At 42.8% G+C, this 27535-nt stretch overlaps 4 protein-coding genes and 1 long non-coding RNA gene across 16 annotated transcripts; 3 read left to right on the plus strand and 2 right to left on the minus strand.

Moving 5' to 3' along the window:
* Nucleotides 1-2279: 2279 nt before the first annotated feature.
* LOC135679896 (ethylene-responsive transcription factor WIN1-like) lies at nt 2280-3385 on the minus strand. Its single transcript, XM_065193882.1, has 2 exons — nt 3240-3385; nt 2280-3051 (listed from the first exon to the last, which is right to left on the minus strand). The coding sequence occupies exons 1-2, from the start codon at nt 3317-3319 to the stop codon at nt 2511-2513; spliced, it is 621 nt and encodes a 206-aa protein (XP_065049954.1). The 5' UTR covers nt 3320-3385; the 3' UTR covers nt 2280-2510.
* Nucleotides 3386-4695: 1310 nt separating this feature from the next.
* LOC108953401 (uncharacterized) lies at nt 4696-9553 on the plus strand. Its single transcript, XR_001979064.2, has 3 exons — nt 4696-4855; nt 4929-5038; nt 9295-9553. It is a non-coding gene; the product is annotated as an uncharacterized LOC108953401 (long non-coding RNA).
* Nucleotides 9554-10170: 617 nt separating this feature from the next.
* On the plus strand, nt 10171-16367 carry LOC135678577 (phospholipase D alpha 1-like). Of its 2 annotated transcripts, none has more exons than XM_065191526.1 (5): nt 10171-10345; nt 10600-10664; nt 10782-10886; nt 12654-14550; nt 15642-16367. In XM_065191526.1, exons 3-5 carry the CDS (start codon nt 10788-10790, stop codon nt 16073-16075), a joined length of 2430 nt encoding a protein of 809 aa, XP_065047598.1. In that variant the 5' UTR covers nt 10171-10345; nt 10600-10664; nt 10782-10787; the 3' UTR covers nt 16076-16367. The 2 variants fall into 2 exon arrangements, with proteins under 2 accessions (XP_065047598.1, XP_065047600.1); XM_065191528.1 differs by having other exon boundaries at nt 10607-10664.
* A 790-nt stretch (nt 16368-17157) lies between these two features.
* Nucleotides 17158-26839, minus strand: LOC103991307 (G-type lectin S-receptor-like serine/threonine-protein kinase SD2-5). Of its 11 annotated transcripts, none has more exons than XR_672202.3 (8): nt 26595-26839; nt 23886-26499; nt 22811-22899; nt 21451-22175; nt 19675-20264; nt 19479-19555; nt 17568-19402; nt 17158-17417 (listed from the first exon to the last, which is right to left on the minus strand). XR_672202.3 is itself a non-coding variant. In XM_009410713.3 (3 exons), exons 2-3 carry the CDS (start codon nt 26345-26347, stop codon nt 22896-22898), a joined length of 2466 nt encoding a protein of 821 aa, XP_009408988.2. In that variant the 5' UTR covers nt 26348-26499; nt 26595-26839; the 3' UTR covers nt 21157-22895. The 11 variants fall into 11 exon arrangements, 2 of the variants coding, with proteins under 2 accessions (XP_009408988.2, XP_009408987.2); XR_001979182.2 differs by having other exon boundaries at nt 21451-22289; XR_672201.3 differs by having other exon boundaries at nt 21451-22297.
* Nucleotides 17979-18612, plus strand: LOC135678578 (uncharacterized). The gene is made up of 2 exons (XM_065191529.1): nt 17979-18153; nt 18243-18612. The coding sequence occupies exons 1-2, from the start codon at nt 17979-17981 to the stop codon at nt 18479-18481; spliced, it is 414 nt and encodes a 137-aa protein (XP_065047601.1). The 3' UTR covers nt 18482-18612.
* Nucleotides 26840-27535: the final 696 nt, after the last annotated feature.

Here is a 27535-nt window from a genome sequence, read left to right on the forward strand (position 1 = left end):
ATAGATAACCTAAATACAAAATGACATAAATACAATATAAAAGTATACAAATAATATGATATTCAATAACCATATAATGTTTTAATTCATAATGTATAACGGGTTTGACAATCATCTTGAAAATTATTTTTTTCTTATAATCGAAAGAAAAACACCTACAAGTTTTGATTATTTGTTAGTTAAGTGTTTAGTTCATGCAACATGAACATATACTATCCATCTTAAACTTGATTTGAAGCTTCACCCCTCATACACTCTATTTAGATCTACAAATGCCATTACAAGATTTGGTATCCCTCTCCATGTTCTTATGAACAAGTGTAGATATTAGTATGATTTTTCAAATAATAATAATAAATAATGGATAAGGAGCATAGATGAATTTGTGCTAGTTAACGTAAAAACTTATCAAATCATCCTAAAATCTTAGGAAAAGTTTGTTTTTGTTTTGTTTGAATTACCTATCAAATGGCCCACTATCAATGTTATGTGGGCATAGAGAGAGGCCTCCATCAAATAATTGATAGACAAAAACATCAATATGGACCATCATAATGGGCTAAATATTAAATCCAACTAACAACATGAACAATCAATTTGATGTTATATATATAATGGAAGATATAGAAAGAAACTATAATTTTACTTGGTGTGTGGTGACAGACTAAATTAATGAAGATTTTGACTCCTGATAGTAAAATTTTGAGATTAAAATGTCATCTTTACCATTTATCATTGATACAAAAAGAGGAAATACAAAGAAACTTCTAAGGGGCACATTTTCTTTGACAAGTAAATCATATTGTTCAACAGAAGCATTCAATGCACAAATCATATGCAACTAACATCTCTTTGGACTATTAAAGTCATTCATTTAGTCTCCCAAGAACTCAAAATTCTAGCTGGTGGTGCTTTCCTCCGGTGCCTCTGATGCCTATTTTTGTTAACCTAAACTTTCCAAGTATGTATACATGTATGATTGCAAGCAACTCCATACACTCACGAAGCCTCAAAACATCTTACCATAGGGCATTACTTTAGATGGGAGGTGAAACACTTTAAATTAGTTCCTCAATAATGTGGCACATTTACTGAGCTCAGCTGCCTGTGGAGTCCCCATTGTCATCATCTCATCCACCCCAGCTTTTATTGATGTACTTGGAGTAGGGGACCTTCCACTACATCCTTCTTTTCTCATTACACATATCTTGACTTTTCTGTGATCTAAACTGCTTATCTTTTAGCTGTCTCTTACATTTCATCTCCTGGGGCTTCACATCAGCTTATTCATGCCAAAAGAATAACCACAAGCAAAGCAAGTATCTTAATTATAGAATTCATGTTTGATCAGTTTATTTGGCAGAAGATATCAGATGTTTTTGCTAGTCATTAAATTGTGCATTTGCGGACCAGAATTAAGGAAATATATGATTAAGATTGTTTTTGCTGTCGTGATCAACTCATCAGGTCGATGTGACCCTTGCATGAAATAGTGACTAATAAATGCTGGCAAAAAATGATGGAATGAACTGCAGGTGAGCATGTATAACTATCAAAATAACTTGGCTCTACTACTGTACCAAGACTCCTAACAATGGCATTTTCTTTTTACCTTCATCATGAGCACTGAAATGAGGCAAAAAAGATAGTAAGAAACAGTGAGAGAATCAAAAGAGTAGTATATGAGAGAGATTTGCATGCATGAAAATGTTTAGTGTTTGCTGGAGTCATTTGATGTGTAATAACTTCCCCACAAGGAAATGATGCGGTGCATGTCTGAGTTACTATTTAGTTTCAGGGAGTAAACCTATCATAATATTTTTGTGTTGCAAGTCTACTGATGCTTGTAAATTATGACTGTATAGATACCCAATTTATCTTATTGTCATCAAAAGAATCCTGTTGATTCCAGCCTCATGACAGCTTTTCCTTAATATAAAGCTTCAATAGTCCACACTTTAACCTTAGTCTTATGTCTGAGTGTTCACTATCTTTTCATTGCATAATACAAGCACACCAAGACTTGGAAGGGGAACCTCCTCCTTTCTTGGGTCCCTGCAATGCAAGCATGCAGCAAGCTGTCATAAATGCCTCTCTTCTCTTGATATCTTCCTCCATGCAGCCATGAAAGTAGATGGATAGATGCAGCTGTCACAAAAGGTTCTATGTTTGTTTGCAGAGTATTCTCCAAACACAGCACAAGAAAGCAACCATTTGAGCTTTGTTATAACTATTAACGGAAAGTTGGCTGATATTACAACTTTCTTACTCGACCTGCATCGCTTTCAAATAGCATGACACAATCGTATGCATTCAGATTAGGAAACAAACACATATAAAAGCTTAATAAGCGCTCATAATGGTGCAGCCAGCAATCCTTTTCACCATTCATCTTTTACGTGTTGAGGGAGACTGATGACAAGGTGGATCGGCACTTGTAATAGCAATCCAAGCACAGCAGCCAAGCAAACAGTATCGACCTACTGAATTATCCTTCTCTGCCATGGTGGCTAGAGGAAGAAGCTGTCTTCATCTGCGGTCGCTGCATGTGAGGGAGAGGTTGTGCGGTTCCTGCTGAGGAGTTCTTCTATCATCTGCAGTGCCAGCATCTCTTCTTCGTCCATCCCTCCGACCGCCTCCTGCGACGATGTCCCTGTCCCGGCGAGCGGCGTCGGCCCCATCATGGCTTCCCCGGCCGCTTGCTGGGCATGGTGGCTGCTCGCATTGCCGAGCTCCACGGTCATGACCCAGTTGGAGCCGTCGCGGGTGCCGGCGCGCTTCTGCCACACTCCGATGTGGGACTTCTCGTTGTCCAGCCGGAGGCAGGTGAGGGAGGGGGAGGGGGCGGTCTTGCAGCACTTCCGAAGCTTGGCGCTCAGGACCTCCGACAGGGCCTTGGAGGACGCGCGGGCGGCGGCGTCCCCCTCGGGGCTCCGGGGCATGGGGAAGTTAGTCTTGGCGTTGCGCCCGCTCATGAGCACCGCGGCCTCGTCGTAGGCCCGAGCGGCCTCCTCCGCCGTCTCGAAGGTGCCGAGCCACACCCTTCGCTTACTGTACACCATCATACGCACAACCACAGTAAGAAAGAAGGAAGACGATGCCTACATTGTCGTCTGGACCGCAACACATGCAGTCCCACTGTTATTACAAATGATAGAGAGGGAAAGAATGGCGAGCATTCAATAAGTTCGCCACTGACATGCATGCAGACAGCGTGCAGAGCGCAGAGTACTACTTACAGGAGAGGATGTCTAATCTCAGACACCCAGGAACCCCAGTGGCGCTGCCTGACACCTCGGAACTTCTTCGACTGTACCATATCGTTGTTAAGTATCAATTCTGGCAGCCGGACAGAGAATGCAGGAAGAGAGAGAGAGAGAGAGGATGAGAGCAGTGGATTAAAGATGCGTCTCAGTTTCACTGACGACAAAGTACAGAAGGTGCAGGCTTCGAACTAGAATGGACAGGTAAATATATAGAGAGAGTGGAGTACCAGAGTTAAGTTGGGGAGGGTGGAGAAGGGAGAGAAAGGATGGCGGAGGAGCTGTCGGTGAAACGTGGCCATCGGCCCGTAACCACCCACAGTACACTGGTAATAAACTCCTCCACCTACACTCATCAATAACTCATTTAATTCTTCTTGCCTGTGTGTGGGTGTGTTGTCTTCCTGAGCTGATCATGACGAGGCCAGTAGCTAATCTGGTTGATGATGATAACATGGCCTACGCACTCTACCTTGTAAAAACCTTGCTTCCCCAGGGTTGATCTCTTCGTTGCTGATCCAAATATAACTTTTCCTCGTGAGTCATATCATGTTCGATCAATTAATTGTCTGGTTGAATTATAGCTTCACTTATATCACTAGTTTCTTACTCTTACGTTATTGTTCTTGTACTGTTCAGTACCAGTAACTCCAATCTACCCACTCAGAAATCCAAGTCCCGGGTTTTGGAAGTTTGTGCATCTGCATTCAATCTCTGCCTTCTGGTGTGTTATCCAATTCGACCATCAACGATGAAAGGGCTTAACATGATCAGTGCATCCAGGCATCAACTACTTTGCTGCACACCAACACCGAACACACTGCACACGCACCTTGTTGATCTGGGAACTCAAACTGTTGGTCTCCGAGAGGATGGCTGCCTAACACCGCTGTTGGTGCTCCCAGCAGTCATGAACTGGACCACCATGAGACCTGTGAGAACGAAGACTTTTCTCGAGCACCCGAGTACTTAACTGTTGACGATTAAATGATATGCCATGAGTCATGTATGGAATTCATCGACGGAAACAACCTGTAAGTAAATGATATACCTTTTACGTGTCTCTCACACTAAAAGCTACATGGATAAACCACATGCATGCACAGAAACTGATAGGAAAGAAGCCAGTGGACCAAATGTTACATGCCTGGCAGTCATACACAGTAGCAGTGGATCTCAATTAATGGAGGAGCCACGGAAAGGAGACTAAGATACATGCGGACATTTACCACTTCATAACCATAATGGCAGTATAAAAAATTCAGATTTTTTTCTTAGAAAATTATTGATATTTTTACATGAATTTGAACTAACGCAACAGAAGTTGATTGAGCCCAATTGAGGCCCGAAAGCATAGTCTTCTCGTGGGCTCAGTCGCTATATATATAGGCATCTGGAATCTTCCACAGGAGACTTGGGCGGTCGTCAAATACCCACCAATCTCGTTTGGCTCGCTCCCGCCCTTCGCCCTACCCTTCCCACCTTCTCCTCCTCCTCTTTCTCCGCTCTGTTTCACTGCCGAAGACGCGATGCTCGGATTGGCTCGAGGGCAGGCGGCAGTGATGGTGGTGGTGATGCGGATGCAAGCGCAGGTATGGTTGATTGGTGACGTTGGGAGTAGTCGATCGATGATGAGGGTTACACTTACTAGAGTCGGATGTGCAGATTTGCTGTTGCTGCAGGCTTCGAGATGGCTTCTGAGAAACATGAGCAGGCGGAGTTGCCATCGAGATCGGCATCGAGTTCGGTGTCTTGTCGCGTGATATGACACCTCGGTACGTAATTTCTTGCTTGCTTCGTTGAACTCGGTGCTTTTGTTCCTGGATTTGGTCAATTCTTGAGATGGGTATTAGGAACCAATGTGTGAATCCGTTGTATCTGGCTTCGGGAACGGCAAAAGGAACACACACATAAACCAAGAATGAAAACAAAAGGCATCATTATGAAAGGACGGAGACAACATGTTCGCAGTAAAGCAGACCTAGTGCTGTCATGGCCAATAGCAGAAGAGAACTGTGAGAGGACAACTAGGTTAGAGGAACATAGATGATACAAAGGGGATCAACAGATTTGCATATTGCCACTGGCTGATTTGGTAAAATTATTGTATTCATGACCCTCCATGCTTCTAATTCAGCCTCGTTATTTTGCAGCATAAGCATACAAAGAACAAACATATTAAAAAGCTCAAAACAAAAAGGCAACGTCGGTTGTTTTATCAGTAAACAACAATAAAAATGGTGAAAATATTGAGTCAGTAAATCAGGAAATCCAGTAAAGAATGTTGAAGAAGTACGAGCAAGAGGGAAGGGAACGATTAGTAGATCACTGGTTAAAAGGTAATCGAACTTTCATCAAGAAATTGATTCGTAGAATTAAATCTTTTTCCTACTTGAGTACACAAATACTCTTTGGGAGGTTGCAATTTGTTTTGTTGCATTGCTTATTGAATATGTTGATGATTTCTGCAAATTTACGTATTAGTCTTAAGCATCAACAATGGGAAGAGGAAGAATGCTTTCATGTATTTCACATAGAGAAGGATTATAGCATCAATAATGTATTTCACAGTATATCTTTGATAATGTGAAGTGCATGTTTAGCAGGCAGTATGTTATATCAGTGACTTTCAGGCATAAATGGTGGTAAGCTGAGCATTTTTTTATTGCATTGAATCGTGTCTAGTTTCATTGATACAAGCCTTTAATTCTAAAGTCTTAACCACTACTGGGAATATCAATTACAACCACCTGGAACTCAGGTATCCTAAAATCTGGGTCCATTTCTGGACTTATAGAATCATTGGTATTGGACTAACATTCTACATTGTTGAGTTATATAGCCATTGCTTCTTTGCATGTTAGCAGTTGTAGAATCATCAGATTACTAGGAACTGATATTTACATACAGGGCGAGTTTAAGAGGGAAGAGTGTTACAGGGATTCTTATATTCCCATCAGATGATTATAGTAAAATAGAAAAGAACGTTTGCGGTACATTTGTTGAACAAGATGTAGGAAGTATTCAGAAAATATTATAAGTTTCTGAGGCATTTAGCAACCTCAGGTAAACTACATATGGATGCTAAAGACCTTGATTTAGGCTTAATTTCCTGACCTTATAAACTTAATAACCTTTTCTTGCCTCTGATCATCTCTTAGCAAGTATCCATCTTTCACTATTTAGGCGACGTTTGGGTTAGACTCTTATGTTAGCTTAAATGGTGGTCGAGACTCTTGGAACCTGCAGATTAATTGGGCATGGACTTTATGTCGAGCCCAGTGGACTTACTGGATCAAATTGATTGGCCTACTAAACTTAATGGTGGCTTCGCTTATCTCAGTCTTGACCTCCCTTGTGTCGTACCAACCAATTAGGAACTTTATTCAAAATAATGTGATTTTTTTTCTTTTATGAATCAAAGATTGACCAGACCAATCCAGTCGATTATGTTGTCAATCTTTGAAAGTGCTGTTTATTTTGTTGCTCACTATTCCTGAGAGACATGTATGCATTGAGTCTGATAGTTGTTTTCTGGAAAATTTTCCAAGTAAAAAGGAAAATTAAAAAAATATATTTCCTACCTGTGACACGAGGCCAACGCTAGGAATGACAACAGGTTGAATACTCATGAATTCGGATTTGATTCAGATGCTGAGTTATTTTATCTGAATCTGTTTTGGATTTGATCAAAGGGCATTGGTAATTAAGTTGGTCGAGTAGATACTAGTAAAAAAGAATGTCAGTATCATTTTAACATTTAAATGATAATGAGTAGATCAAGTTCAACATCAGACACTCGTAAACTATGTGCTGAAGCCTCCTCGGGCTCCAAAAGAAGTTCCATAGCGGAAACATTGAGCTAATTCATGTAAATTAGTTCGCCACCACGGCTTTCTCGCCATTTACAAGTGAAGAGGATGAACTAAGATTCCGTTGTGAGTGACAAGGTGTTCATTATGGATCTCAAGGAGATCCCTTGAGCAAGTTTCTCTCGTGTCACATGCAAGACGTGTGCCAACGTGCATCCCAACACAATTGATGTGCCTACTTGCATCCTTTAGGTGACATTTGTCAGAACTTTGGCACAAAGTCAACGACAACATTAAGGAGGCGTAGTGGATTTTCATGTCAGTAGCAATAGAAGAAGAAGTAGCAATTCCTTATCTATTTAGTTTAGAATTCGTGCATGCCTGCATTAATCATCAGGCTGTGTTGGAAGTAGATCGCGAATCACAAATCGCATTCGACCCCATAATTTATGTAGTTATGTGGCCACACACAAGATTTTCACCAATAATCCCCACAAATCCTCGATATAGCAACTGTTGGTGTGTCGGCAAGTTTCCTATCATAATTGAGTTGAGGGGTGCTTTTTTAAAAGTGATGGTGTTGGTGGTGGTGTGTCAAAGAGGCCTCGCTGTCTATCTGAAAGGTACAGATCATGATAGTTGGATACGGCGTAATAACTGCACGGCTGGAGTTGATTCGTCTCCGCTGAATTGGGCAACATATCAGAACCCACGCGTACATCAGATCCCTGCTACTTGCCGCGTTAAGCCCCTCGGCGTCTTCGTTACCTTGGTGAGCATTCCGTGTTCCTTCACCCTCGACGGCAACTCTTTAGGACAATGGTCTTTTCATCAGACAGTTAGATGAGTTAGGGTGTGCCTCAACTAAGGATATTTTGGATCCACAATAATGCCCTCCCAGCGTGAGAGGAACCTTTCTTTCAGTCAGTCACTGGCCCTGACTGCTTTGATGATCTTGATGGGCCATCTCCATCTACCAAGAGAGCAACATGTGACTACATCTTGAAGTGCGCCGCTGCGTCTCCTCTGCAGTAGGCCCATTGAACTCTTTGTTGGCTCTAACTTTGATAAATATATGGTATCATCTATTCTCGAAGAGCAAGCAAGTGGTGGCAAACTTCAAGCCATGGAATGGGTAGGCTGCCGACTGCTTGCTTGGATTCATCTTCCGGTGGGCGAGGGCGGGTTCAACATTGACCTTCATCTTTGTACATATCCTTGGTTTTCTTTTGTTAGGAAACTCCAGGGAACGATACCTCGGTTGCAGGGAGGTGGTCCCGGGCCTAAATGGTGTGTTCCCAAATTATATATTGTTGGGTGAAATCGGTGTTTTGTGCCGCCGTCTTCATATTCCCATACTAATTGCCTTAAATAGTGGGGCCCTTACGCCGTGCTTAATTTAGAAGTAAGTGATTACAGATTGCGACAGTGAATTAATACTTATTTGATTTGATAATTAAGTTTTGTTATAGTACATTGGTCCATCCAAATATTAAGATCCTCTACATATACTCCTGATAATATAATCTCATTCTTATTCCAATAAGATCTCATTCCCAACTTTCTTCAAGACTCGATTAAATTTTTTAGATATATTATCACTTTAAAAACCTCAGTCTTCTAACTAATGTGTATATCAAACAATATAGATATAGGAAAATATAAATTTTAAATACGTGATTTTGATACAAGTAGTATAATAAAAGAATCAAGCGTGTAAAATGGCTTGTTCATTTTGATTCGAAGAGTATGCGAACCAAATATTTCAAGGTTTTTAGTTTCTAGTTCTACTTCCAGTGAAGTTGTGATTCTAGTATGCTTTGGTTCCAATGCCTAACCAATCACCAACTGAAGAATTAGTGTAGAGTGTGTATCTTGTCTTTGTGATTTCATTTAATTGGTTATCCCCACTTGAAAGAGACCAAAGGTTGATAGTCTCCCACGTTCTCTCCCATGGTTGGGCAGAATCTTATGACATTTGCTGAGTAAATAAGTCACATCAGTGCATCCTCTTATGACATTTGCTGAGTAAATAAGTCACATCAGTGCATCCTTTCTTCCGTGGACCACCGATAGAGGAGGTAGGAGACAATGGCACATGAACAAAGCCATCCTTTCTAATATATAATTAGCATGCTAATGTTTCTAAAGCCGTGCTTTTTTGCCTTGTATGGTCGTGCGACATTATCTAATTACTGTGATTCCACTTATAATGGCAGGCCCAACCCGTCGTCAGTCATCATCTCCCATCTATCGACGGCTGCGATATCGGGACCCGATGAACGAAGGGTCGAGATGTGATCTTATCCAGCAGCGCCGAAGACTAGACCGCCAGGAAACGCAACAGGTCACGAGGTAAACGATAATGTGGGTCGTTACTTCTGCCGTCATTCATGCGTTTGCGAATGCCTGTGGCCATGTGAGACCTTTCTTCTCCCCCCGGCAATTTTCCTCTCCACCCACACGGTTGTATATTTTGGGCTGATGCCATCCATGCATCTCCCGCTCACCTCAACGCGTCTCATTCCAACCTTTCTATTTATATATTCGAGAAAGAATCTAACTTACATTCTACCAATGGTAATTTTGATCCCAAATGGCAGGGATCAAAATCTCCAATAATTTTGTTTAATCTAGAAGTTGCGATGGTTGAAAACTTGGGGTCAAATCGGGCAACCTAGGATCCAAGCAGCGGCCTGTTCGTGCGGTGGACCTTTTGATCCTAACTTCCTAACCGTCCATCATGTGATCCACACTTTTTATTTTTATTTTTTTTGTTTTCCTGTCACATGTTGTGCAGACAGGCTGTTTATGATTTCTTTTGGCGTCTAAATTGCTGGATATCCGATCTTAGTATAATGCTATGGATTCTTGATGGAAATAATTTGACTTAGGAAGATGAATAGGATTTGGAAGATCAAATCGAGTTATTGTTGGATCGTACATTTTAATGTCCCCAGGGTTAACTGGGTGGTCTTTTATGGTTGAGAGGGGTGAACATGATATTTGTGTGTGCGGCAGGGACATATATGAAAAAATGCTCATCGTTTCTCACCATTAAATTTCATAGTTGCCTCTTCCCACGGGCTCTTTAGCTCCCTCCTCCTCGCGCTTCTTCCGGATCTACTACTCGCTTTCTTTCTATATATTACACCTTGTCCCAGTGCCCAGTCAGCCGAGACTGCGATCCCTCTTTCTCCATTTCTCTCCCCCTCTCCGCCTCCGATCGACCACTCGCTCCGCCGGATCCCAGCGCCGATCCTTCCTCGGGTAAGTGCGGTGGAATCATCATCATGATTGCTTTAAGCATCTTTTTCTGGTCTTGATCCTTCCACGTTATCATGAATCTGTGAGGAAGTGCGAATTCGCATGGACTCCGAGGACTCTCGGCCTTTGTCTTTTCTTCGATTCTTCAGTTGGAATCGGATACTGGAGGAAACAAACCCATGATGATTTTGCACTTGATCTCGTACTCGTACGATGACTTCGGATCGGCCACTGATTTGGTTCGCTTTTTTTGTTAGGGAACAGCGCGTCTGGAATAAGGGATTGTCAGCAGATTTGGTCGTAGGTGGTTCCATTCTTGAAGGTGACATCTTTTACTTTCAATTCTGCCATCTCCATCGGCTCGGATTGGAGTTTGGATTTTCTTGCTCTGACATTTTTCCCCTTTTTTTAATATATGGGGGATTTTTTGGATAAGCAGGTAAGGATGGCCCAGATTTTGTTACACGGAACGCTCCATGCTACGATTTTTGATGCGGAATCGCTCACGAATCCGCAGAGAGGTTCAGGCGGTTTCCTCCGAATGGTAAGTCCTCGTGTTGTGATGAGCGCTTATTCTTTTGTGCGTCATCTTGTTCTCATGATGTTTTACTTGCCCTGCCTTGCTAGTAGGTTTCTGCACTCTTATGTGAGATCTCTGTTCAAGATTGTTATTTTGTCTTGCAGATATCGTCTTGCAATTGCTGCTGATTGTAGAGTTTTGCAGCAATTAGATTCCAATGTTACAATTCTTTTTGTTTTTCCTTTTTACTAGTGCCAAGGGAAACGATTGTATGTGTTGTATTACATGTTCACCAAAAAAATAAACTAATTTATGGAAAAACTGGAAAAACCTATTTGAAGACGAGAGAAACAGATATGATTTCTTAGGTTTTGGTGATTATTCAAAGCTTCCTTTGGAAGTGCTATTGATGCTTGTATAATGTGTTCGAGGCTATTTGGGGGAGCTATCTTTTTCCAAGAAACTTGAGTGCAAGAATTTTACATGGCATTTGTAATTTTGGATTTGGCCTCTGTACGTCATGTTTAGCCACTCCTCCGGGTGTTGGACACATTATAAAAGGGCGAACTGGGAGAAAGCAACCAGTGGAACTGACAAATCATAAGTTTCTGCTTGTTTGCTTGCTTGCTTTCTAACTTGCTGCATATTATCTGACATATTTAAGGGTCCATAAACTGTATACAGAATGATGATTTTCTTTGTTATTTAAAGTTATTCAATGTGAGAATTGTCATTTTACATCTTTTATTTTCCTAGTATCTGTTTTTGTCTCCTCAAAAAGGTGGTAGTGATAGTCATACTACTTTCAAAGCATAACAGAGCTCTGCTAGTAAACACATGTTTGGAGGTATGCTGAATGGAAAAATCAAACAATTATACTTGCACCTGGAGTTTACTTGAATTAACAAATAATCATTAAGAGTTGTTCTCAGCATTGATTTCCACTTTAAGTAAATTAGTATCCTCTGCTTAAAGAAAGTCAGAAGCTTATTCTCATCGAAGTAGTTTGTTATCAGTTGTGCTATTTTCTTGTAAGTCTCTTTCATCAAATGGGTCAAAAGATCAACAAGGAAAATTTTTCATGCATTGAACACACTCGTGCTTTCAAAATGACAATTCCTGCAATCATTATGGATGCTAGGACAAGTTTTCCTTTTGGGCCTGCAGCTCTGAATGCTTCTATCAAGTAGTTTATTATTTTAAGAAACTTTGACATTCGTTTTCTCTGCAGAGGTTTTAGAGACACATTCTTTGTTCAAGTCTTTGCAGCTTCTATCAAGTAGTTTATTATTTTAAGAAACTTTGACATTCATTTTCTCTGCAGAGGTTTTAGAGACACATTCTTCATTCAAGTCTTTCAACTTCGAGTGTTTAAATTAATTCATGATACCTAAAACCAAAGGTTTTAAATTCCAATATGATATTGGTCTCGTCAATTTAGCAGATCAGGTTGATGCCAAAAATGCTGAGCTGTGTACTGATTTGTACCATTCTGATATGTTGAAAAGAACTATAAAATAAAATGTTATACTAAGAGATACATAGCTGTATGGTCTATTAATAATGCCTTGTCAGACTCGTAAATGCTCATTTTATATAATACCTAAAACTACCTATTTTCTTCCCCTTTAGTTGTGTTTTCTCTTGGTTGCTGAAAATTATTCCATCCACTGCTTATTTTGATTAGCTATTACAAATAAGCATAGGGATAAATTTGTTGATTTGCCTATTAATCTAAATATTTCTTTTTTTCTTCTAATTCTTGTCTTCGACTTGAAATTCTTCTAACAGGTTGTTGAAGGTATTGAAGATACCATTGGTCTTGGGAAGGGCACCACCAAACATTATGCCACTATTGATTTGGAGAAGGCTCGAGTTGGTCGGACCAGAATGCTTTCGGATGAACCGGTCAATCCACGTTGGTATGAGTCTTTTCACATATACTGTGCCCATATGGCAGCGAATGTCATCTTCACTATTAAATTTGACAATCCTATCGGGGCAACACTGATTGGAAGAGCTTATCTGCCTGTCATGGAGATCCTTGATGGTGATGAAGTGGATAGATGGCTTGAAATATGTGACGAAGACCGGAATCCTGTTGGAGATGCTAAGATCCATGTCAAGCTGCAATACTTTGATGTTTTAAAAGACCGTAACTGGGCGAGGGGTGTACGAAGTACAAAATATCCTGGAGTCCCTTATACATTTTTCTCTCAGAGACAGGGTTGTAAAGTAACACTCTACCAAGATGCGCATGTCCCTGACGACTTCATTCCTCGAATTCCTCTTGCTGATGGGAAATATTACGAGCCCCATAGGTGCTGGGAGGACATTTTTGATGCAATTAGTAATGCACAACATCTGATATACATTACTGGGTGGTCTGTGTACACAGAGATTACATTACTTAGAGACAACAAGAGGCCAAAACCAGGTGGTGATGTCACACTGGGAGAGCTCCTTAAGAGGAAGGCTAGTGAAGGTGTTCGAGTGCTTATGCTTGTTTGGGATGACAGAACCTCGGTAGGTTTGCTGAAGAAAGATGGTCTGATGGCAACCCATGATGAGGAGACTGAAAATTATTTTCATGACACAGATGTGCACTGTGTTTTGTGCCCTCGAAATCCTGATGATGGTGGAAGCTTTGTTCAAGATCTTCAAATTGCCACCATGTTCACTCATCATCAGAAGATTGTTGTTGTCGACCATGAGATGCCTAACAAGGCTTCTCAGCGGCGGAGGATTGTGAGTTTTGTTGGGGGCTTAGACCTTTGCGATGGGAGATATGACACACAGTTTCATTCTCTGTTCAGGACATTGGACACAGCTCATCATGATGACTTCCATCAGCCAAATTTTGGAGAGGCTTCCATAACAAAGGGTGGACCAAGAGAGCCTTGGCATGATATTCATTCACGGCTTGAAGGGCCTATTGCTTGGGATGTTTTGTTCAATTTTGAGCAGAGATGGAGAAAGCAGGGAGGAAAAGATGTTCTTGTACAGCTCCGCGATCTCTCTGACATCATCATTCCGCCTTCTCCTGTCATGTTCCTAGAGGACAAAGAGACTTGGAATGTTCAGCTTTTCAGATCCATTGATGGAGGTGCTGCTTTTGGCTTTCCTGAGACCCCGGAGGATGCCGCTAGAGCTGGGCTTGTTAGTGGAAAGGATAACATCATTGATAGAAGCATTCAAGATGCGTACATAAATGCCATCCGTAGGGCAAAGAACTTTATCTATATTGAAAATCAGTACTTCCTTGGTAGCTCTTATGCATGGAAAGCTGATGACATCAAGCCTGAGGAAATTGGTGCATTGCATCTGATCCCTAAGGAGCTATCCTTGAAGATTGTTAGTAAGATTGAGGCTGGGGAGCGCTTTACTGTCTATGTCGTCGTGCCAATGTGGCCAGAGGGTGTGCCAGAAAGTGCGTCAGTTCAAGCAATCTTAGATTGGCAGCGGAGGACAATGGAGATGATGTATACTGATGTCATACAAGCTCTCCAGGCAAAAGGAATCGAAGCCAATCCAAAGGACTATCTGACTTTCTTCTGTTTAGGGAATCGAGAGGTAAAGAAGAGTGGAGAATATGAACCTGAGGAGCAGCCAGAACAAGACACCAACTACAGCAAAGCTCAGGAGGCCAGGCGGTTCATGATCTATGTACATACAAAGATGATGATTGGTATTCTTCTCTCAACACTCGTCTATACTTCCTCTTGTGTATTCAAAGGTTTCTCTTGCATAACATACTCTAGGTACTTTTGTCCAGAGTCATCTCTATGCTGCTTTTCGGGTCCTTTTGCCTTCAAGTGTCACAGTCTTATCTATTTCCCATTATCCGAAAAAATTCAGGACTCTTGCTTAATTATATGTAAGATGATAAAAATATAAGCTAAATGGGCGGGAAAATCTGTGAACTTCAATTTTGAGACTAAGAAAGTGAGGTTTCATGAAGCAGCATGTTTTTTGAATTATCATCGCTTGTTACTTGCAAGCAGAAACAAGTAAAATGATTTCATTTTGTAGCAATTGAATTTCTCTACCAGCTCAGTCTGATTTTGCAAAACAAAGTGAGGTTTCATGAATTAGCATGTTTTCTGAATTATCTTCATTCATTACTTGCAAACAGAAACAGGTAAAATAATATCATTTTGTAACAATTGAATTTCTCTACAAGCCCAGTCTGATTTTTGCAAAAGAAATTGAGGTTTCATGAAGTAGCATGTTCTCTGAATTATCATCATTTATTACTTGCAAATGGAAACTAGGTGTGCCTACCTGCAGATGTTCAATGTAATGTATCTTAGTTCTAATCTTCCTTGAACCCTGTCATCTTTTGCTTTTACCTCACCTAATAAACTGCAAATCACATACAACTTTATCTGTGCCCCACTAATGATAAAGAAGGCTGAAAGATGTACACAATTTTAGCAACTGATTTGAAATTAACAATTTGTTCTCTGTTGCAACTGGGTTGCAGAAGTTCACAGGTTTGTTATTTTCGACTTATTCATCATGCAATGCTGTGTTCACTCTTTGAAATACTTCAACTGATTCTAGATCACTTCATTTCTAAAAAATGATTTTTTTTTTTTAATTCAGATAAGTTGTTCATTCTCTTGAACCTATGCCATGTTATATTTCTAGTTAGGCATTTCCGGGTTTCAGAAGCAAGTCTTCCAATGACAATCTGTCTTGGTTCTGGTTTCAAAAGCTGCGACTACTTGGGTTGATGTTGATAAAATCCTAATTACTGCAAGCTTTTGATTTCAGTTGATGACGAGTATATCATAATCGGGTCAGCCAACATCAACCAGAGGTCAATGGATGGAAGCAGGGACTCTGAGATTGCCATGGGAGCATACCAACCGTATCATTTGTCAACTAGGGAGCCGGCACGGGGGCAAATCCACGGTTTTCGATTGGCCCTTTGGTATGAACACCTTGGCATGCTTGATGATGCCTTCCTACAGCCGGAGAGCTCGGAGTGCGTGCAGAAGGTTAACAGGATCGCCGACAAGTACTGGGATCTATATTCGAGCGACGATTTAGAACATGACCTCCCAGGACATCTACTTAGCTATCCTATCGGAGTCTCCGCTGAAGGAGAAGTCACAGAGTTGCCCGGCATGCAGTTCTTCCCTGACACCAAGGCCCGAGTCCTCGGAGCTAAGTCCGACTACCTTCCACCCATCCTCACAACATAACTGCTCGCCGTTTCTTTAATAATAGCAGTTGCGGTGAGTGAGAGAAATAATAGCATGCACTTTCTTGGAGCTGCTTTAATTTCCAGCTAATCTTGTGTTAGATTTGGGTTTTTGCTAGACACACAATATGCTTATTACTCTACCTGTAATCTAGTGTTGTGATGGACGCATCATGGTCGCTTAAAGCTGGCACACCACTTCCTGTACTCCATTTATTTGAGTTTTAATATCACTACTTGTTTGCTGATAGAATAAATGGCACGGTTTCACGGTATAACCGATCATTAGTGTTTCTCTTTGCCTTGTGTATGTTCAGCAACACTTTTCATATGAAGACCAATGTGAAGCCCAAATTATATGTTCTGGTTGAAATTTACAGCACAATGGTATTAGTGGCAGTTCTCTGTAGGAATGCTATGCCAAGCTACAAACAAACATAAAGCAGTTACCGGCTGCTCAATAGGGTGACTGGATTCACATGGTCACGGGGTATAGCAGTAAGTGATGACTGAAAGCTACGAGGCTTCGAGGATCCATCAGTGTGTGATCGATGACCACCACAATCTTAACGTTCTTTGGTGATTGTTGCAGGTAAACTCTAGCTGACACCCGTCTTAAGTCTTTCTTTCTCATGTTCTTCCCTGTTTCATCGGAGGCTTCCACTGCTCGCCCTCCTCCAACGGCAACTCCACCCTCTTGTCGTCTCTCTGTCGATGAAAGACTGAGCCATTTGAGACTAAACGCCACTTCATCACGCAAAAGCGACAAGAAATTTGATTGAATCCTCCAGTTCAGGCCTCCTGCTCTTGTTAGGACTAATTATGGATTATCCTCGGCAACTATACCAGCACTACTAATGCAAATGCATAGCAACACCCTTCAGTAACTACGTCGGCATTGACACATATCAATAGTGACACCACTCTACATTTTTGTCGGCGTCGCTCGATATTTACATTGACGATCATTTCGTCGCTCGGTAACTACATCGACGTTAATACAAATGCAAAGCGATACTGCTCGACAACTGTGTCGACGTCGATATAGATGCAAACGATACCACTCAGCAACTACATCAGTCGTAATTACCAAACGACACCACTTTGCATATACGTCGGCATCTACATTTGCGCGCTAATACAGATGTCGAGCAATCCTTTTGTTGCTTGACAATTACATCGACGTCAATGCAAATGCAGAACGATGAAAGACCGCGCAACAACTGTGTCGATGTCGACGTAATTGGAATACGATTATCATCTATCGTCGTCGTTCTCCTCATCCACAACAACCACTCGCGACTCCAACATCGTCGTCCATCACCATCGACGTTCACCATCAACTGAAATATTAAAAAAATTTATTTTCGTATTTTTATTGATAAAACTGATATCAGAATAAATAAATCTACATATTAATTTTTTAAAATATAAAAATAAAATATTAAAGATAACTCACTAAAGATGATATATTATTAACCCCATCTTCTTACCCATTCGTTTCTTGTGCTCTCCATGATTGCTAGTTCCTGACGGGTTGACAATTCCTCCTCTTCAAAGCACAATGTTCTCCTAGATGTGAACAATGAAGTTGAATAATGACATCACTGATTGAGGAGGAAGTTGCGTTAGTGTGTCCGACTTGAAGTCCTCAACTACTGGGAAGTTTTTGCCTCTCCTGCAAAATTTGAGTGGATAAGAAGAAGAGTACGAAATGGCAGCGTTGTCGCCATCTTTTCCCGAAGCCGCCAACGCTCTCCCTCTCTCTCTGGTCTTCCCACTTGTCAATCAGACCCTGTCGTTTCTCCGAGTATAAAGCACTCTGTCTTGACACCAGCTTCACATGTCACGGTCTCCCACGCAGCCAAGTCCTTCTCCTCCTTGTGCTTTCTTCGTCTTCTCCCATGACCTCTCATGGGGTGGCCCTGGCCACTGCCGTGGCCGTCTCCGGTACCGTCATCCTCATCGCCCTCTGCCGCCAGAAGCCCTTCTCCGTCTCCGCTGGAGCCGGCGCCGCAGCCGCCGATAGGAACTCGACTCCCCCTTGGCACCACCTGCGGTCCTGCATCTCCTTCTCCGGTACGCCGTCAGCCTTCACGTCTCCTTCTCCGTTTGCTTCTGCCGCTTTGGTTTCTCTAAGCCAGTTGACACTGTGCCGATATACGCAGGGAAGACGGGAAACAGAACGAAGAAGCAGCAGCGGCAGAAGAAGAGAGTCCAGTTCGCAGCGGAAGTGGCGGAGTTCAGCTGCAGTGAGCCCCCGGCGGCGGAAGAAGAAAACCAGGAGCAAGAGGCGGCGGAGGAGGAGCGGCCGCGGGCGCCGCGAGGGATGCCGGCGAACAGGGTGGCCCTGTACAACGGCATCCTCCAAGATCGGCTCATGCAGCGGATGGCCTGCTGTTACTGATCCCTCGATCGCGTCTGTAACCCCTTCCACGTTCAAACTCTCTCTCTCTCTCTCTCTCTCTCTCTCTCTCTCACCTTGTAATTAGCCATCAAGCTTCTCGTGAGGAAGAAGAAATTGAACTGGATTGCTCATGCTGTCTGTGGTTGGCGTGCTGCGGATAATTTATACTGTTCATCGTTGCCATCAAAAACTCCCCCATGCATGAGTTGATCCTATCCCCGACGTCAGAAGCTATCATTTCCCATTTCTTTCTTGGTCCTCTGAGCACTGCCCTTCATGCTTTTGCACAACTCCAATTTGCTCTCCCCTGGCACCTCTTGAAGATTCGTGCAATGCAACCCATACTTGGATCACAATCCCCGAGGAGACGGGGTTAAAAGAGGAGGTCGACCGAGCTCTTACTGCCCGACACCGACGACCACCATCTCATAACCTGGCATCATCATCATGATCATCTTCTAACATGGGTTCTTCTTCACTCGGTCACCGGTCTCCATCTTCTAAATTGAACGAGTGGCTTCACCTGCATCGAATCGGCAGGAATCAGCAGCCCATCTGCTCCTGCGGGCGGTTGGCACGTCCGGACAAAACAACGGAGGCCAAGCGGATCCATCAGCCCCACCGCCCGCAAGTGAGCTCTACCTGTGTGCCTCTGTCAGCCACAAGATGAAGCAACCCAATCACAGCACGACATATCATGTTTCCGATGAATTAAAACGACATAGTATGTCACCGATCCAAATCCAACTCTGTGGTCCATCAATATCTCATGCGTAGCAATACGAGATAGGGCTCACAGAAGACACAAGAATGCATGTACCAACATACCAAAATGGTTGCAGATCCAGTGGAGTCGAAGATCCCAGTTAAGTTGGAGACGAGATGATCGATTCATTCTGCCATCACTGTGGCGTCTCCAAGCTGCAGAAGAGAGATCGGATTAGGCTACAGAGAGGGGACTAATTAAATCAAATCAGACAAAGCAGGCAGGCCCCACCTTGGACTGCATTGTTACCGATTGCAGTCGGCACAAACGACAGATGAGCAGAGGTCTCTTGTGTACGCAGTTAGTTCCTGGCGAGGCCAATGCCAAAATAAATCTTATCAACATGAATCACTGTTCCATGCACGGACACATCAAGTACACACTTGTTAGATGCAGAAATAGCAAGTGTGGAGTTTTGTTTGCATACCTGGTGTGGTGAGTGACTGCTACATTGACTTTACCAAAGAAAGATATTTGGAACAAAGCTTCATCATTTCTTCCCCAGGATAAAAGTACAGTAGAAATACATCTTGAAGGTCGCAGCTTGTACTACTGGAGGATAAGAATAATCCCTGAGCGACGGATCATTGAGAACCTTGATGGATAATGACAACAAGTTCTTTTCTTCCTTTCTCACCACCTAAATGAGCAAGCCCCAAGGTGAAGAAATCGATGAGGACAAGGACAGCATGCGTTCTTGGTGACAAAACAGATGAAATTTATGATGAATCATCCCATTGCATCAACACATCTGTCTAGATAACCAGAAGAACTCTCTGGAACTAGAGAATTCGTGGTTGTGGAGATGCTGAAACATCTGTTGTACAAATGTCCAAAGGCTATGCATTCCAATCTGCAAATTGGCGCATCAACATCATAGAAAGTTCCAGGAAGATCCTGACACGCTGAGTTGTATTAGTTCCAGTCAATGGCAGCCAGGTCTTCATGCAATTGTAGTTTTCGTCTTCCGGGAATCAGAAACAAGTGGAAATGTTCCACTTGTGCATCATAGACAACCTAAGTCAATGGTAAATGTCATCAGAAACAAGTGAAGAAAGATGCCAAAGCAATGTCCACCAGTGATGCCAACATATAACATAAGGATTCCAAGACCACCTTCAAAACACCTCTCTACATGTAATGAACTGAATGAATACAAAAATAGCTACAAATAATTTACAGTTTCTAGTTTTGAGCTAAAATCCTACCGAGAGGAATGAGATCTTAATGGTGATCCTTGTTTCTAATATAGATAGAGCAAGCAAAGTGTATGGATCAAGGGTGGCAGGTGGATCAAGAACCAATTTGACCAGCTAGTTGATTGAACCAGACAACAAAAATGTCGATATCTTTCAAAGGATGATGATCATATGGATTAAACAAAACCAGACATGCACCAGTTGTGAAGCAATAGCATTAGTGATAGGGAAATCTACACAACTAACATCACAGTGTAGAAAAGCTGATGGCATGAAACCCCTTCCATGCCAAAAATATGGAAAAAAAAATGCAATTAGTGCTGGCCGACATACATCAATGCTCAGTTTCTCACTTCTATCTTCCTTTATGGATTGCCCCTTAATCATTATGAACCTACATGTAAATTGATTCTATGGAACTTAGGTTTAGAATCAAATGCCAAGTAGGGAGAAATTCTTAACAAATTACACCTCAGATGTGTCCTCCCAACTATTGGAAATGGATCTCAATCCTATGCAATCACTTCTTAATTGGATATCTTCAGGTCAATGTGCCTGATTCCTTTCCAATCCAGAGCACAAGAAAAAGATTCCATAGTCTTTATCAGCTAATCGAGGTAGGGTGTTAGTGTTCACCTACGATTCCACACAACCAGGGCCTCCCATTGCATACAGATAGATGTGCATCTCATATATCTACAACATACAAATACGAGGGATCAAGTCTTTAGATTATGCATTCATGCATGGTGTCAAATTTCCAAAGTACTCCCCAATATTTGTGTGTATCGAACAATAGCCAAGATATATAAAATGTCCATCTCATAGGCAAAACAACAAACACATTTAGCGCATGCCAGTCATGGAAGCAGTGGATATGCATACAACGTAACACCAAAAAGAGCGGATATCACGGATTGCCAATACTAATTAGTAATGAAGAAGACAAAAGGCAACAGAGAAATCCCTTGCGAGAGTCTCAAATTGCGTTCCAAAAGCCTTACCCACCACAGAATCCATCCCCGCTTCCGAGTAAATTCTTCATACAGGTTCCCTGAAAGCCAACAGGATGCTAGCGACAATCAAGAAAGTTTCTTCTTGGCATGTATCTTGGTGTCTACAGATATCAGGAGAATAACAAGCAACTGCATATACGACCGAGCAACAGCCAGATGATAGATACGAATCATGGAATGTAATGCCAAGCCTGGAATGCAGAGGAGAGAGAGAGTCTACTTCCTCCCCCCGTCACGCCGTGATCTGAAAGCCCAAACCATCATATCTATTTCCGGCCCGGTTAAGTTGGGCCCACGTGACTGTGAGTTTAATATACTCGTCTCAAATTGGGATCGACACGTGTTGCAGCTCCGCCTGCATCTCCAAACGCTGGCTTGTTCTTCAGAGAAGCATCCGCTCTGCCGATCTCGCTGCTCGGGAGAAGCCCGGTGGTGAATGCATGAAGAAACCCTAGCCAGACCTGAACAAGGATGTGACTACCGACGAGCAGGAAAAGTGAGGACAACGGGCACCTTACCGGACGCTTGACGCTGAGGAAGCTACGGACGTTAGGCTTGCTCCCATTGCCCTCGGAACCTGCAGCCGCGGCTACCGATGTCGGGCTCTCTGCAGTCTCTCGCGCTTCCATAGAAACAGATATCCCCAGCAATTTAAAGGCTCAAATCTAAATCGCCAAGAAATCCCTGTTCCGTTGCATGTCTTTTTCTCTCCACTACGACATACAACAGAGGACTCACCATCAAAAGCTATCTCGTCTTCAAAATAAATATCAACTCTCGGCTTGAGCAAAATATCTGCTACATAATACTCGTAAAGGATCCCAGTCCTGCAATACTACAGAAAATAAACTTCCCAGTTTCAAATGAATCAGTGTTCCTGTTTGCGAGAAGCTATCAACAAATCTTAGATACCTTCCCATGACACCACTGAAGTAAGTGCAGTTGAAGCATTCCAGAGACTGGTATTGTGTTGCAGATAACTAACCAATGATGTATTATGATCTGTTACTAAATATTTTTAGTGAATTTTCTGTAAGAATGAATGTTTTGATGATATGAATGATGATTTCTGGTTCTAAATATTTAAGAAGTAAAAGAGATCCTATTTCAATAATCCCCACAACTTTTGAAGCATACATCTACTCTGGAAACAAAGAACATAAACACCAGTGGCAAACTGGTTCTGTAGGTTTTTCAGCTCACACTTAAAAGAGATGAAAAGAAAATGGAGAATACAAACAATGCAAGGTTCCACCTTAGCTTCTTCACATATAAGAATATTGTTTGAACAGATGAATCATAATTAATTTTGTACAGCAGCAATTTATATATTAGAGGCAGTACCTACCTAGGCACAATGGAGCAGGTTCACGGACCAGAAACAGCTGCTTTGTGAGTGGAAGGCAGGCTGCACTCAAAGTGGACTACCCTTGCTATCTGCAATTTTATGAATATCTTGGAGATATTGATGATGAAGCATTTCATGGAAGAAAATTGAGCATATGAATTAAAGAAGAAAACAATGACGATGTTTAAACTAAGCCTCCAGCATTTTAATCATGATTTATTATTTTGGATAAGACATCTTGCAACAGTGTTTTTCCCATAAAATTGCCAAGGGTTAGTCACTGAATGAAGACAGTTTCAGAAACTCTCAGAGAAAAATTCAGAACACTTTTCTTGTTATTAGTTCTTTAAATAACATCTACATGTATTAATAACCTCATAAACATTATCCTAAACTAAAATGAACACAGGGAAATATCTATAGCTAAATTGTCAGAATGGTTCCAGTTCAAAGGATGATTTAATTGCTGACTCAGATAAAACACATCACATAGGAATCTCCTCATGTTACTTCTAGCAGACAAGAGCAGGTTATGTGTTGTAATATATGTCCTTAAGAAGCCCAACTTTGTCTTTTGACAATTTTGTGACTCTAGGAGCACAAATTAAATGTAATGTGGGACAAATATATCATGCTTTCCTACAATGAAAAAAAAATATTCAACCATGTAAAACAACCACATCTTGTTATCAATAATACGATTTCCTGTCTATCTACTTAAACAAGAAGCCCTGGCAAACTGTGTTAGTTTTCCTTTATAAATACTTGCAGAAAAGGAAGAGGTAGAGGCAACAGATAAACACAAAACAAAATGAACGCGATGAAAAGTGAGAGGAGGCTGCAATGCAGTCCATTCAAAACAAGTCGTTGTAGCTGATGCATATATTATAAAAAACCTATTCTTTAAACAGAATTATACTACCACTCAGACCTGAAAAGAACTCTATCTCCAACTATTGCTTGCAGGTGTATACAAGGTAGGAAGTTAATAATGAAAATGGCAAGCACAACCATAGAAAGAGAAGAAGAAGTTCTCTGATTATAAAAATCTCGAAGAAATGGCACCCTCATTTACCTAGGCCCAGATAGGCGAACAGCAGATAGAAATGCATCGCTGTTGCAGTCTGATGGCCCTGAACCTGAACATGTTCCCTCTTCACTAATAGCCTTGAACGCATTAGCATAAAGCCGGAAGCCCAGCTGCGATGATGTTGGAGGTTGAGGGACATCTTGTAGTCCTTCTAGCATTTGGACTACTTTAGTCATTGATGGTCTTAAATACAAGTCCTCCTGAATGCACCACAAGGCAACTTTAATTGCAGTCTCCATTCTCCCATCCATGTCATTATATATCAAGTCGGCATCAAAAATTTCCTTTAACTTGCCTTCCTCCATCTTTTTGAAAGCATATGAAGGAAAGTGGGATTTCTCAGAAGTCTCTGCAGGATCAAAGTTCTTCCTGCCACCAATTATCTCAAGCAAGACCATACCATAACTGTACACATCACTTTTCTCCGATATGGCATAGTTTGTAATCCATTCTGGTGCAAGGTATCCCCTCGTGCCTCTCAATGTTGTGAATACATGGCTTTGTTCTCTTGTCATAAGCTTTGCTAGTCCAAAATCTGATACCTTTGCGTGGTAATTGTCATCTAGAAGCACATTTTCAGGCTTAATATCACAATGAACTATCTTTGATTCACAGTCTTCATGGAGATACGCTAACCCCTTTGCCGTGCCCAAAGCTATATTATACCTCTTATCCCAATCCAGTGAAAAATCTCTTTGATTCTTTTTAAATATCCATCTATCTAAAGATCCTTTTGCCATATATTCATATGCCAGAAGCCTGTGTGCGCCTTCTGCACAGAAACCCCGAAGTTTGACCAAATGAATGTGGTGGATGCTGCCTATTATGCTCACCTCAGAGCGGAACTCTTTCTTCCCCTGGCCAATGCTTTCCAATTTCTTCACTGCGATTCTTGTGCCATCGGGAAGCTTTCCTAGATAGACGGAGCCAAACCCTCCTTCGCCGAGCTTGACAGAGAAGTCATCTGTAGCCATTTGAAGCTCTCTGTAGCTGAACCTGACCGGCATCCCAGATAGTCCCTCCAAGAAATTATCTTCTTCTGAGGACCCCTGTGATGGTTCTGGTATTTTCTTCCTCCGATGAATCCTGCAAGCAAGATAGACGAGAGCTGCTATCACTGCAACAGTCATGAACGAGATGATTAGGACAATCATCAAGGTCTTGCTGCCACTGCTTCCTTGTCCATTTGATCCTTTGCCACCATCTGCATTGCTGGTCACTTTGATATAAGTGTAACTGGCTGTGTTGCTCTGTATCTGCTTGAAGCTCCCAATCTGATCAAAAAGAAAACAACTGCCGGATTTCTCATCATAGAATAAGGCAGCACACGAGCAGTTATCCAGGCATGCATCTTTGCACCCTGTCACGTTTGACTTTGCACTGGGTGAGACAAAACTAGTGGCGAAATACCCAACTCCATCATCAACTTTGGCAAGCTTGAATGAAGTGCTCGGGTCACAAGAAGAAACATTACCGGGATTACAGTTCGAGTCCAAGCTGAGAACGCTTGGGCACTGACAGCGGATGCCCGGGTAACATATGAAGTATGGATGGCAGGCCTCAGGTGTATCACACGAGTCTTCCGGGATCTTGACCGACGAAGGGTTTCTTTGGCCGCTGCTGGGGAGGATCGAGAATGTGATGGAGCCAGAGGTGTCTAAAACAGCCATTCGCGTGACATTCTCACTGGTATCAGCTGAATCCACGATGAATTGCCAAATTCTAGATTGATTCTGATCATAGAAGTTCCATGAGTTGGATTCGAGCACCGCGGAGCGTATGTCCCCGCCGACCTGGTTATCGATCTTCCTAGCGTCACGCTGCATGGACCAGTAGAGCTGGGGTGACGCGAATTCCGCGAAGAGCTTCGCATCCTCCGAGTCGATTCGGAGATGATACCTCAAGCCACTGTCACTGGGGTCGCTCACCAGCAACATTCCCTTGGTGAAGCTCTGGCCAGAAAGGAGGGTGTCCGTCGGATGATCGAAGCTCTGCCAAAGGGGCGACGCGCTGCTGCTACCGTCGCCGCCGCCGAGGAGTACCAAGTTGCCCGAGTCCAGCAGCTCCATCCGCGTCGCTCCCTGGCCAGAGGTGTTCGTTGACCATATCACATCGCCACCGGACTTGAGGTAGGCGCTGCCGTCCTTGTCGAACACGAACTCGTCAGAGTGGGACACCGGCGCGTCCCGGTTGGCAGTCCAGACGATGGTGCCGCTCCCCTGGTGGATCACCGAGACCAGGAAGGACGTGGTGTCGCTACTGTTGTAGGTGGTGAAGCCGAAAGCGAAGCCGGAGCTGTTGGACAAGAGGAAGAGCCCATTGTTGTCGATCCACTCCATTTCGGAGCCCTGGAATCCGGGGCTGAGCTGGGTCGTCTGGATGCTGCCGACGCACGGACTCAGGAAAAAGAAGAAGGGCGCGATCAGGGGAAGTACAAGCGCCTTCATCCTCGCTATCCAGAGTCGAAAGGGAATCGAGGTCAGCGGCACAACCCAATGAAACACCTAAAAGGCGAAACCTCTACACCTTGTCAGGACCAAGATGGAGAGACCAAGCTAACAAAGGGGAATTCTTCTTTAAGCAGATCGAAACGCCAGGCCTGCATAATTCTCGAAGACAAAGGCACTAAGAAACAGATCAGTCATAGCAAGGCAAGAGAAGGACCATAAGAAAGCCGAAATCCATCCATTTTACCTCAGAATTCTCAGGGGAGTTCTCTTGTAAGTACAAGAGAGGCAGAAACTGAGAGAGAAGAAGACGAGGAGGACGGTGTAGATCTTGGCGATGGTTTGGGGGATTCAAGAAGGTGACGGGGACGGATGTAGTTGCAGTGTTCGGAGGGGGACAGGGGAAGAAGATGAATCCCGACGACGTTAGCAAAGCGCAGCACCCTTCTGCTACGCATTTATTGCGGACGCAGACGGACGTGAGGAAGGGTCCAAGCTCGGGCTCTTCTCCCTCACCAACCTGCAGTCCGGTCTTCCTCGCCCGGCTTCCCTTCACACACCGCACACACGGTTACTCACAACCCCCACCCACCACGTCCGCATCGTCGTCGCCGCCACGTGGATCCTCCTCGGCACCAGCACCGCCACAACTTGCATTAAATTGGACAACTATATGGGTCCACGTGAACGCTCCCGTTCGGTGCCTCATAAAAAAACGACCGATGCTTATTCGAGAGCAGGCTACCAACTAGCTCTCTTGGGGCCCACCCGGATCAACAGATTGACGAAGTAGCGACAGCATGACGGTTGGGTTCTTATGTTACCTCACGCTGACGAACCCGCGTGTGTGAGGTGGAGAGAACAATGGGACCCACCGATGTGCCAAAATGGATAATCACATGGGCACACGTGCGCGCCTCCCCGAACGCCTACCCCACATCCTCGTCCTCCCAACGAAACCGAGTGTACTAGCTCCTCCGGGGCCCACTCACGTCAACAGTTTCGTGGGACCCAGGGGTTTATTACCCATCTTTCAACCCACGAGAGTCTTCAAAATTAAAATCAGTAGTGCTTTTCGTGAAACTTCAAATTTCAAAACAATTGAATTAAAATCAAAATCAACTAATTTGATCAGTGGTGTCAAAAATGTATATTATTAATTAATTATCTTTTCTATAGGTCTTAATA

The sequence above is a fragment of the Musa acuminata genome, chromosome BXJ1-7 (assembly GCF_036884655.1).
Source record: "Musa acuminata AAA Group cultivar baxijiao chromosome BXJ1-7, Cavendish_Baxijiao_AAA, whole genome shotgun sequence".
Taxonomy (NCBI): Eukaryota; Viridiplantae; Streptophyta; class Magnoliopsida; order Zingiberales; family Musaceae; genus Musa; species Musa acuminata.

Coding starts and splice junctions, on each gene's coding strand:
- LOC135679896 (XM_065193882.1), bottom strand. CDS start 3,319: ATGGTACAGTCGAAGAAGTTCCGAGGTGTCAGGCAGCGCCACTGGGGT. Junction 3,052..3,239: donor GAGATTAGACATCCTCTCCT/GTAAGTAGTACT, acceptor GATGGTGTACAG/TAAGCGAAGGGTGTGGCTCG.
- LOC135678577 (XM_065191526.1), top strand. CDS start 10,788: ATGGCCCAGATTTTGTTACACGGAACGCTCCATGCTACGATTTTTGAT. Junction 10,887..12,653: donor CAGGCGGTTTCCTCCGAATG/GTAAGTCCTCGT, acceptor TTCTTCTAACAG/GTTGTTGAAGGTATTGAAGA. Junction 14,551..15,641: donor ACATACAAAGATGATGATTG/GTATTCTTCTCT, acceptor TTTTGATTTCAG/TTGATGACGAGTATATCATA.
- LOC135678578 (XM_065191529.1), top strand. CDS start 17,979: ATGACCTCTCATGGGGTGGCCCTGGCCACTGCCGTGGCCGTCTCCGGT. Junction 18,154..18,242: donor GTCCTGCATCTCCTTCTCCG/GTACGCCGTCAG, acceptor CGATATACGCAG/GGAAGACGGGAAACAGAACG.
- LOC103991307 (XM_009410713.3), bottom strand. CDS start 26,347: ATGAAGGCGCTTGTACTTCCCCTGATCGCGCCCTTCTTCTTTTTCCTG.